General features: G+C 38.1%; 1 protein-coding gene across 12 annotated transcripts in view; it reads right to left on the bottom strand.

The window, feature by feature from the left end:
- The window catches only part of MAP2 (microtubule associated protein 2), a 223,680-nt gene that overhangs the window by 54,575 nt on the left and 156,362 nt on the right, over positions 1-12,743 (bottom strand). For 11 of the 12 annotated variants that reach the window (XM_063429924.1, XM_063429928.1, XM_063429929.1 and 8 more), the window contains one exon: positions 4,604-4,717. The exons of the other annotated variant lie outside the window; for it this stretch is intronic. In XM_063429924.1, coding sequence (XP_063285994.1) covers positions 4,604-4,717 — 114 coding nt within the window. The remainder of the gene's footprint in view (positions 1-4,603; positions 4,718-12,743) is intronic. 12 annotated transcript variants of the gene reach the window in all.

Below are 12,743 nucleotides of genomic sequence, written 5' to 3'. Positions count from 1 at the left end.
CCCCTATATCGGAAGCATCAACCTCAAGTATATATGGCCATGAGGGGACAGGATGCTGTAAAATAGGTGCAGGGGCGAATGTAGTCTTAAGAAAGTCAAAAGCCTGAAGTGCCTCGGTAGACCGGCACGTGTATTGCCATCCTTTTTAGTCATACGAGTAATAGGTGCTACGATAGACGAAAAACCTTTGATAAAACGTCTATAATAATTAGAGAAACCCAGAAAACGCTGGATGGCTTTCAGACCTTGCGGCAGAGGCCATTCTATGACCGCAGCGAGCTTCTGGGGATCCATCCGAAAACCCTTAGCGGAAATCAAATACCCCAAAAACTGGACCTCGGATTGGTCGAATAGACATTTTTCTAGTTTGCAATAAAGACCATTAGCAAGAAGGGTCTTCAGAACTGTCGTAACATGTCTGTGATGAGTGTGTAAGTCTGTAGAATATATTAAAATGTCATCCAAGTACACAATAACAAATGAGTGAATAAAGTCCCTTAAGACATCATTAATAAATTCTTGGAATACTGCTGGGGCATTGCAAAGCCCAAATGGCATGACGGTATACTCATAATGACCTGACCTAGTGTTAAAGGCTGTCTTCCATTCGTGGTCCTTTTTTATACGTATCAAATTGTATGCTCCTCTAAGATCTAATTTGGTGAATACCGTAGCATGTTTGAGCCTGTCAAACAATTCTGTTATTAATGGTATAGGGTAAGCATTTTTGATGGCGATTTTATTAAGACCTCTATAATCAATGCAAGGTCTTAAATCACCTTCTTTTTTGATACAAAGAAGAACCCCGCTCCAGCCGGAGAAGAGGATCTCCTAATAAATCCCTTGTCTAATGATTCTTTAATGTATTCCTCCATGACACGGTTCTCTTGAACCGATAGAGGGTACACCCTGCCCCTTGGAGGTATAGTGCCAGGCAACAAGTCAATAGCACAATCGTAGGGTCTGTGAGGCGGTAATTTGTCAGCCTCTCTTTTATCAAAGACAGTCTTTAAAGATAAATACTGAGAGGGTATAGCCGTAGACAAAGGAGGAACGGTAGGAACATTAATAGAATTCACAGGCGTGACTTCAATAGTACATGACTCATGGCAGGCTTCACTCCATGATTTTATCTGCCCTGTCTCCCAGTCAAAAATGGGATTGTGGGCACGTAACCATGGATACCCTAACACTAACTGTGAAGAGGGAGAGGTGATGACCTGGAACCGAATGGTTTCATAGTGTAAAACCCCTGTGTACATGTGTAACGGTGCAGTCTCATGAGTAACAACTGGAGATATCAATGGTCTACCATCTATGGCCTCAACGGCCAAGGGTATCTCCTTCTCCCTGATGGGAATGTTGTTTTTCTTTACAAAACTAGAGTCTATAAAATTCTCAGCTGCCCCAGAGTCAACCAGAGCATATATATTTTCAACGATACAACTCTCTCCCATATGTAAAGAAACAGGGAGAAGCAGTCGGTTAGGAGGCAATGTAGGAGACTTAGAAATCACACCCAAGGCCAGTCCCCTATAAGGTCTTAGGTGCGAGAGTTTTCCGGGAGCAGAGGACATTCCTTTACCATATGGTCTCTCCTACCACAATATAGGCAGAGTCCCTCCCTTCTCCTATGTAATTTTTCATTATCAGAGAGTTTGGCAACCCCTAATTGCATAGGTTCCTCTTCAGATACTTTTACACTCTCCGGTGTATCAACTCTGGGGTGAATAGGTGTAACAAAACGTCTATTTCTGTTCTTGGTATAGAGCCTGTCACGAATCCTATTATCTATATCAATGAGGTAGTCAATAAGGTCCTCTAAAGCAACAGGAAGTTCCTTAGCTGCTACCTCATCCAATATAGAGTCTGATAAGCCTTCCATGAAGGCAGTAGTTAACCCATTGTTGGTCCAATCTACCTGTGAGGCAAGAGTACGAAACTGAATAGCGTAATCAGCCACAGACCTAGAACCCTGTTTAACTCTCATTAATGCTCTTGCTGCTTTTTTAGACCTTTTCATAGTGTCAAAAGTTCTGCGAAATGCTGTAAGAAAACTGTGAAAGTCATGCACCATAGGTCCATTAGTTTCCCAAATAGGATTCGCCCATTCTAGTGCTTTGTCGGTAAGTTGGTGCATAAAGAACCCAACTTTAGACCTCTCTGTGGGAAACGAACGTGGATACATCTCAAAATGAAACTCTATTTGGTTAATGAACCCTCTGCATGTCTTGGAATCCCCTCCATACCTAGGAGGAGGTGTTAAATGGCCTGAAGTAGTAGGCAAAGTGGATACTTCAGGAAGCAGGGGTGTAGGAGGGTTAGGTGTGGTTGCTGGAATGGTTCTAGCTAAGAGCGTCTGGAGCGCCTGAGCTATCTGATCCATACGGTGATCCTGCTCTACAAATCTAGCCTCATGGGACGCCATCTGTTGAGCTAAATCTGCGGGGTCCATGGCCCTATCGTAATGTAACGAGAATATACCCCTACACGCAGGATCCAACCAAACAGAAGACAGCACAGAGGAGAGATACGTCTACCAGACCTTAGAGTGGCCGGACTCGATGTAATAGGAGAAGTACAGAGTCAGGAACGATCCGAGGCCAAGGGCACAAAGAGACAGCGTAAACAAGAACTAGCCGGGGTCTGGTACACAGGAATCAGCAAGCCGGCAAACAGAACAGACAAGGATAAAGCGAAAACGAAGTCAGAATACAAAGCCAAGGTCAAATACGGAGAAACACAACTGAACACGACAAGCACTAAAGGGAACTGTAGCAGAAACCACGATAGGGCAAGGAACTAAGGGAAAAGGGTAAGTATAAGTAGCCTTCAAACTAATGTGATTGGCTCCTGTCACTTCCACACCCCCAACAGGTAAGTGTATGGGGTGATTGGCATGACAGGAGCCAATGGGAGCCTTTTTGCAATTTAGGCTCCCACTGTCTCTTTAAGAGCGCGCCCGAGACTCGCGTCGCGCTCTTAGCTGCAGGCGGGACACGTGACCGCATCTCGCGGTCACTGCCCGTCTTCCTGTTAGGAGAGTCGGATGAGCCGCGCGCGGCTCGTGCAGCCGCAGGACCGCGCGCGGCTTGAAGAGAGGACCGCGGCCGGCCCCCGGATAAGGTAAGTAACGCTACAGCCTTGGGTCTCAGCTACAGGTTCTATGACACAGCTTGTTGTCCTGGGTTTCAATATTTTTTGTGTTTCATTGTACTTTAAGTACTACACAACTTTGTTGTTGGTTTCTGATATCTATGGTTGCCTGTTTTTCCTTTTGCTATCATTCATTCGCACTTCTGTTACATTGTGATTTTACTGAATGCATTATACTTGATGCCTGCAACTAAAGTAAAAATCGGGGCTGAATTTGCCAACTAACAGAGTAGTCAGGTGTCTACAGGCTCCTGTGTAAAAGTGGCATCTACCATAAATATAAATGTGTATTTTTTTTCCTCTTTAGATATATTTTCACTTTGTTATACCTTTTCATTTTGCAACCTGTTTTTTCAATTGCGGAAGAAGGAAGTTAAAGATTTACTTCCTGACAATTTGTGCATCCTATAAATTGTGGAGCAATCAACAACTGGAACTGGAACTGGATTTTGAATTTTGAGGAGTGGTGAGCTAGGTTGGGTGTGCTTGAGAAATCTGTATCTACAGGCAGCCGACATGTAAATCCATTCCTGGTATAAATATATTAAATATGACATCGCCCCCGTATGTAAAATGCTTACCATATAGCAATTGATTTGATGGTTTACTTCTCTACGTCTATCTAGGTTTAGTATTGTATTGAACTATCTGACAATTTAATCTGTATGAGTACTGAGACAAAGGGACAGTGAATTAATAACCGAGTATTGAACAGTAACTTTTCGCTTGTTTTTCTTTGTTTTGTTTTCCAACTTAAAGGTCTGTGTTAGTTACAAGATATGTGTATATGTGGTGTAAGCCTATCACAGTTGTCAATGTACCCATTCTATGTCTGGTCCTATTGATACCTTTCTTAAACTAACTATGAGATGTATCCTCTTACATGGGACATCTATCCTCTCTGGGCTTTCTACAGTGAAAGGTTTAAGTAGGACCAGGGAAGGAATCAGTTAGAAAACGGGAAATGTTTGTCAGCATCCTATATAATATATATAGGATAGGAAGGCTGCACTCACCTAAACATCCCTGATAAAAGTACTGCTGGAGCCAACTAATATAACATACAACAAAAAGTTCACTAAGTTTTAAAACCACCGGACTAAATATCAGACCTGGGTAAAATAATGGGTCTTTAGTTAAAATATATGATGATATATCGACTAAAGCCTGTTTGCCACAAATATCATATTTTGTAAGGTCTATATCAATTGAAACAGCACACATATAAAGAATGCAGAAGAGTGCAGTCTTCCGGTTCTGTGTTCTGTCCTGTTCTGAAATCTGAATTGAAGTCCTGAACATACTATCAACAATGAGGATTTATTTCCATTCTGCTTAGTTTGAGAAGAAAACTGCTGACTCTTTATTTTATCTAACCTGCAATTAATCTGCAATTATGCAGAGATGCTCAACCACGCCCCCACTTTCCCACTGCTCACTGTGTTACCTAAGGGTAGTTGTCCTGGGGCTCCTTTGTGCTGGGCTTCCATCTCCTGTTCACCTCGGAGGACCGCTACAGCATCAGCAGTTACTACTTGGACTATTCGTGCAGATACCTCTTCTACCGACATCACAAGGGGCAAAATGAGACAAGCAAATAATACAAAAATTGTTAATATAACAGGGTAGGGGAATTTCAGCCCTTTCACTCATATTGGAGAATGGAGGGGAAGACGATATGCTGACTGTGAGAACATGGCTATGGAACCATTACTGCTAAGAAATGTTAGTTGATATGAGTTATACAAATCTTTTGCAGAAATGGTCCAATATTGATTGGTCAATTTTTGCAGAATATAACAACTGAAGAAAGGTTACACAAAGAATATAGTAGTGTATATAGTAGTGTGGATGTGTTTTATAATACATCTGTACCATTATGCCTGAGAAAGATGTGCCTAGTTTAATTAACTTATCTGGAACTAAGGCATCTTAGTCAAACTCACCAGTCCAATAATGCAATAAGGTTCCAAGAAATGAACTAATGTCTGCAGACAACTCAACTATTCACAATAGTAATACATCTACAGACTACATACTGTAACTATATGTAGATACACTGTACTGATGAAAATAAATGTCAAAATTCATGTAGGGATTGGCGTGTCAGACCAGTACAACATTAACAGGATACACACATGTATACCTACTATTGTAATTTTTGGAAGGTAAAAAAGTAAACATATTATTTTTAACAAGGTGCTCTGGTTTGTTCCAGGATATGCTAGTTCTAGAATAAGCTTTTAACAGTTTATTCATTGTGAGAGCTGAAATTCGAATCTTAACCTTCTAAAACATCAGGTGCAGTTCTATAACTGTATGAATGAGTCATGCGATACTCTTCAAATTGTGCAAGCAATTTCTTTGGAATAAGAACTAGCATAAGTGTTGCAGATATATAAAATGGAGAAAGGCATTTATTACATTGTTCTTTGCTTGTTCACTCCAATAGATCATACAGAATCGTTCAGTGAAGTAGTTTGAAGAAAGGATGGATTAAAATATAGCATTACAAAATATCTAATGCAAGATTAGTGGACCTTCAGGCCTTATCCTGGGAATAAAAATATAGAAGGTAACCAGGCAAAAAAAGAAAAATAAATAGGGAAAGAATGTGTTACACTCCAAAATAAATTCCACGTTGGAAGATAGTATAAACTGATGTGAAAACCAAAAACAGTTTGTCTGGTAGAGAGGAATGGTTCTTTCTGAAGGTTGGAGATTGAGTAAATAGGAAAAATAATGAAAGTTCCTCAGTTAGCGAAATGCATACCATTAGGTATTGATAAAGATCTCTGTTATCAAGTTGAGATTAGATTAAAAATACAGAGCAGCGGTTTGTATCCTGGATTGAGACCAAAGAATGGGTCCACATCATAGTAGTTGGTCTTACTGGTAGGCAGATTATATTCATCAGACCCAAGGCACCGTATTACACTAGATTGTCAACTACCTTTCCCAGATCATTGAAGACCAACTTGCTACTGAAGAGTCAAGGGCTGGAAGATTTGTGTATTAGATTTTGTTTCTATAATTGGGAAGCAGAGCTGGAACACAGCAAGGAAAAAAAACAGTTCCAAGGCGGAATAAATATTTAGAAAAGAGAAATTAAATCCTTGAGTAAGATGGCACTCGAGATAATTTATACCCTTAAAAAAGTGCTACTTATTTTGCAATGTGTTGGGGGAGGAATTCTGGATTTACTTGATATTTCTATTTTATATAAATATGATTTCAGAATTGCTTTGTAGTGATTTTTATAAAGTTCTTTAATTACTTTTTTATCTTTTATAAATTAAATATTGTTTTCCACTACATATAAATCTTTATATTTATTCAACTTATCCTAGGAGACATTTGTTCTACGATAACAAAAAAGCATTAAGAGGCTGTGCAATATGTTTGAATTGATCCCAGAGACCTACCATGAGCATCTATGGTCTTAATAATAATATTAATAATATATTTATATATATTACACTATTGGTTGTCCTTCTTTCCCCTACACGTGCCCCCTTTTTCTCAGATGCCATCATGCTTTGGGTGCTAATGTTATATACCAATTTTGCAATAATTAACATTAGCCAGCCTGGAACTCTTGTTCTGGGCTGTCTAATGATGCCCAATGACACTGTCAGAGGTGGAAGCAGAAGGGTTCATCTCTCTATGGTCAGCATTTCAAAGCGGAATAAAGACACTAGGCATTATGACCACTACAAATCCATGAAAATAAAATGGGGACAAGTAAAGATTCCAGATATCGACTCCAAATAATGAAATTATGTCAAAATGAGTCTGTGTTCGTAAGAAACACTAGATTTGTATCAGAAAGCTACTATTTTAGGAAAGGTAATTTTTAATCGGATATCTAAAAGTATTTTTTTTTTAATTATAGGGGGGGGGGGATTTATTAAGGCAAAATAGGTGCTATTTTTGGTAAAAAAAAAAAAAGTACTAGATGCTGAGAGGCATTCTATTAGTGTCTATGGTGATTGCTTATTATTTAGCATTTTGCCCAGAATAGAATTTTGTCATTTCACACTTGTTATAATTAATAAATAATTAAATTTTCAATTTAAAGCTTGCACCTTATAAGTCTATGAAAAGTGTTGCCACTTATAACACAATATACATAATCAAGTTTTAACCTGAAATAATTGCAGGTTTTAAAAAATACCTGCTGCTGGCAAAATGCGTTAAGTGTTATTTTACTACTTTGTACTGTTTTTATTATATTCTAATTTTATGTATTAATTCACCAAATTAAGTAGTTATTTACTAACTTCTGTGAACTTTATTTTGACCTTCTGGGAGCTTGGCACCACACATTCCTTTGGTGGGGAAAATACCACCTGGGCGCTGTGGATTGAGCAAATCCTCTCCTAATTTTATAATTTTGTAGTAACATCAGTGAGCACTATATATTTTTATTTCTGCAAAATACCAACTTCTATTAAGCCTTTGGAAACCAATGAGGAGTTGACACCATCCTGAACCACCATATCCAGGCATTGTTCCTCTGCACCAAAGCACTATAAAGAAGATAGTGAATATCTCTTGGAAGGGATTGTACCGCCCAAACGCATTCAGATAGAGCTACCTTTGCTCTATAAATTATAAGTGTAATTATATATTTTTTATATTCTCACCTTACACAAGATATATTACACTATATTTATCTGCAGTCTTCTGTGTCCACATATTCCGCTACCTCTGAGCACGTCCCTACCTTAAGAATTGCATTAATTACTACTCCATCTTCCTTTTTTTTATGCACTTTCTACTCGACTGGAAGTGAGAGACTCTGGTTTTGGTGTTTTTGCAGCCTATCTACCTCAAGCAATTCCATATTTTCCATATTTTTACTGAAAAACCTTGGCTTTATACTCAGGAGTTTTAAAGCAAATGGTTATCCTTTGAAACTTAGCACTTCCACGCGTCTCCTGCACCTCACAAAAAATCCTAAAGTTAGCTATAAGAAGAAGCTATCCATGCGCATTTTGAACATAGCCACACAGATTTTCCCCAACTTTTGGAGACAGTCAATGACCCCATTGATGACTTTGTGGTTCTCTTAGATGGATGAGCTTAGGGCAGAGGAGGAATTGCACATGAGCGCAGTGGGTACCACACATACCTACCTAGAGAACTGGTCACTGGCTGCTGACAACAGCTGGAGCTGACTTTGCACCAGGACTTCAGTAAAGATAAACTTCAACGGATTCACCCTGTGAGTTTACAATGGAGGTTTACCTTTTCTCTACCTCTCTCATCTTTCCTGCTCTCTCCCCCAGATTTTTTCAACTCCCTCCCCAGTACCTTGCACTCGGGACCCCAGATAGACGACTATGGTTCAGCTCAGGGACAAACAGGAGTGATGATACTGTACCTATGTACGTTGAAAAGCACCGTAAGGCCCGCTGTAGCACTGAGGACACCCTTCAATGTCTGTACACACTCCTGACCCCTAGCTAGTTCTGTTATCTTAGAGAGCAGGGGAGCCAAACTGAATGTCCAGAAAAGTCATACCTTTATCTGACACCACAATGCATAACATGCTACGTCCCTGTAGATCTACTATCTGCTGTATTGCTGTGGGTAAATGAACAGGCTAACCTGCATACTGATTCTATGTTCTGTCTTACTTTTTATTTTTTTAGTACCTGTGCCCCCTTAAACATGGTAAACTCATATTTCCGAGACCTGTATGTCTCTTAAGCTTGACAATTTTCATTCATGTTTATGTTTATCCTATTTGGCCACTGTTTATGTTTTCTAAAACTGTTGGTGACTTTCCACTTATTATTTGATCTTTACTTCAAAAATGACAATAAAAAGATATTTGCAAAAAAGAAAATGAATACTTCTATCTTGTGGGTGACACAGTAGTGTTGTGTGCCATACAAAACATTCCTCTGACGCAGCACTTATTTCTTCCCCACACTTGAGCAATCCTATATCTTGCCCAATGCACCGTGGGAAATAAAGTCATTTATGTGACTTGTATAGATACAATACCAGTCCACAAATGTGCAATAAAAAAAGATAGCATGGAGAATTGTTTTCTGAGTCATCTTATAATGACTCCATATGATTCCCATAAAAACATATTGAATATGACTTCTATGATAACACCAAGGACTAAAACAAAAATAGAGCTTTGCAACTGTATGAAAAAGTGCAGATTGTATCAGACACTAAAAGTAACCAGAAAGCCTTGAGGGATTTCCTCAAAAGTGATGAAGCTTCGTATCTCCTATTTTGATACTCATTTCAAGAGACAGAAGACATGAGCATTGCAGCGTAAATTGTGTTTTTAATATTAATGATGCTGAAAAAAGGGACAGACACTTCTGAACTAATGGCTTGCTCTAAATATAGCAGAGCCAGCCATTCTGACATATCCTTGAAGGCTTGATACCTCCGACATTCCTCTGGGTTCAAAAGAAGTTCAAGGAACTAAAATAGTAGATTCTCAGAAATATCACACAGCTTGCCAAAAGCTCATGCAGTGTGGAAGTTCATGTTTGTTGGTGTGTGTGTTTTTTAATGCCTTTTCACCTCATTCTATCAGGTTTCATTATTTCCAACTGAGTTCCAGTCTTTGCATTGTTTCAAATTCATGGAATATGAGAATTTGCTTGAATTAAAGCAATTAAATGTATGTAGTTTCAAATTCATGCAAGACTCTGATATTACCAGATTTTACCATACATGAAGTGAGATGGATGTGCCTTTGGGAACCTTGTTATGTACACCAACAATCTGCAATGCAATCTTCAAATGAACATATTTTAACAGCACGAAAGTGATGTTAGGAGTAACAGACCTAAATCTCATCTGGCTTTAGATACATTTAGTTATGAGTTGTCAGCTTCCCTCCATGTATATCTAATACAACACAAAGTTCCAACCACAGAGGAACTAAACATTTTGCTTCTGTAACAGACATGTGTAGGTGAATGAGACAACTGCAAGGCAGCGTGCCTAGGGCTGGAAAAATATATTCTCGCTTCAGGGCAGGAAGTGACAGACGTAATTCAGACACTCTTTACGTTGACATACTTCCCTTCCTCAAGAACTTGACCATCAAGGTCAATATATGATGTACAGACTGTGCAGCTGTGATAGGTAGCTGTGTATAAAAAGCCAAATATGAACAGGAATTCAAATAGTTTCTTTGAATAATTATTCATATATTGGCTTATAGAATTGGATGATAAAAGTCAATATCTGCTTATATTTAAGGCTGCACCAGGCTATGTCTTACTTTTTAATACTATAGAACATGCATCTATACAAAATATATGTTTTTCTAAATGAGACGGTTAGCTCCAGATAAATGAGACCGATGACTTTGCAACACTTTACAAAACAATAGATGTCATCTTCAGACATCATTTTTTTGACGAGTTATGCACTTAAAATAGGTTAATGAAAATAATGTGACTTATACAATGATCTATACATGAATTAGCTGTTACAAGCACGGATTCATTAAATGAATTCCTGCAATGGTCTTTGGTTATTTAATTCATGCATATGTCATGCTGAATATTTATTTGTAGTGTGTCAAGTTCAAAATTAGAATGGCCACCTAGTATATATATTTAAGACCATAACCCATAGGGGAGTCTTGTAGAATTTTCCCCAATAAAAATGTGGTTTTACAGTTTTAATAAGTAATAAGAAGTATAATACAATTATTTTTCTGGCAAGTGCATTCTTTTAAAAATGTGCCCAACTTTTTAAAAATAATTTCTGTTCAAGGGGTCTTCCGTAAAGTCCAGAGAAATATTCAATGAAGGAAATTATCAGGTAGCATTTAAAGCAATTATTGTTGGTGGAGTAAGTGTTTCCATCACTAAAACGTACCAGCATTTCTCTAATGTGGGTTTAGAAAAGATGTTTGTAGGAATGTGAATATTTGGTCCATTAAGGTGGTCACAAACAAAGAGAGCAGTGCCATTTGACACCCAGTGAGAGAGCAGAAGGACTTGACATTGAAGGTGGATAGAGTTAATTGGTAGTGACAGAATGAGGTTTTGGAGATTTTCCACGCAGTAGGTGCAGGAGTTAAGCAATGAAAGAGTTCACACAAGGTCCAGAGATGCAGATCATTGATCTTCAGGATGGAACAGTAAAAATATCCTAAAAGGTGAATAGTAATAGGTTTAAACAAGAGCCTGGGTCAGTGACTCATATAGGGCAGTTCCGATAACATTAAATCTAGCAAGTTTAAAAAATCATATTTTTTTTCTAATTTTGCAATGGCACAGGAGAACAAGAAAAAATACCTGAGCTCTGTTTGATTATCATAATAACAAAGAATCGTTTTATGGTAAAAACTGAACCAGTATTCCAAAGGATTTAATTTACTATGTATTTCATTAAAAAAAATTCTCAAATCAGCAGAATATCATGAAATGTCTAGAATTCAAGAAGCTGACGTTTGATAACCATCAACATGCAATAATTAATAGATGAAATTGCGCATACTGGTCTTACATCACTAAAATTGTGTCATCTAGGACTGCATGCACATAGTCTATCATTAGAACAGCAAAGGTCTTTAAATATCCAGAGGTTGATGGGGCTCTCTTGATTCATAATCCAATTTCCCTGTTTATGTTTATTCACAAAGAACCCCATGCAAATCCAAGTTAAAATATGTGCTTGCAAATGCATAACAATACATGCAAAAGAATACTTTGAGTGCTTGTACAGTGTGGTGCACAAGTCTGCCTGGCGGATAATTACAGATGTGTATGTGACGGGATGCTATGCCTCTTTGTTGGCCACAACGGGAGTATTGCCCAGGCATACTTTGGGGTTCTATACACCGAATCAAAGATATTGGGAGGTGAGAGAGTTTGTTGCCTTACATTAGAAATGTAAGGCAGCAAAGTAAACATGACTTGATTGATTAATCCAAATTATTATTATTATTATTGCAATTTATATAGCGCCAACAGATTCCGTAGCGCTTATGTGTTGGATGTAAACCTGCAGTAAAGCATAGGGCACATAATCCTGGGGGCACACTGCATTTATGTGGGTTTTAAATTATTTACATTTTCAAGTTCCAAATTGCGTATACTGCAACATGATTTGCAACATGGTTGTATATTTATCATCTACCCAGTTTATCACTTTCTACAGAAGCATTAATAGATATCTGGAATGATCTCAAAGTCAAAGTACTAAAGATTAATAATGTAAAGAATTTCAAAAATGCTTAGGGCATGCAAACAGCTATTGCAAAGAGCAAGAATGGTAAACTGGCCTATATCTGTAGCCTCAAGTATGCTTCCAAAGTAACATATTGTACAAATCATACCACTGTGTTCTGAGACGCACTCTGCTGACAGCAAGAACAAATATGATTTACTAAAGACAAGGCCGGTGTACGTAGATTTCAATGCGTGTCCCGTTGCTCATAGAAGAATTGAATAAAGCAACTATGAAATCAACATTTCTAACTAAAAAAAATAATAGAAAAAGATTGGTGTATGATTACTTTTTACTATTTACAAAAACACATACATGCCAATTTAGCATGAAAAACAAAGTGCGCTAATTAGTGT

This window comes from Pelobates fuscus, chromosome 8 (assembly GCF_036172605.1).
Source record: "Pelobates fuscus isolate aPelFus1 chromosome 8, aPelFus1.pri, whole genome shotgun sequence".
Lineage (NCBI taxonomy): Eukaryota > Metazoa > Chordata > Amphibia > Anura > Pelobatidae > Pelobates > Pelobates fuscus.
This window is presented reverse-complemented; position numbering and strand designations above follow the sequence as displayed.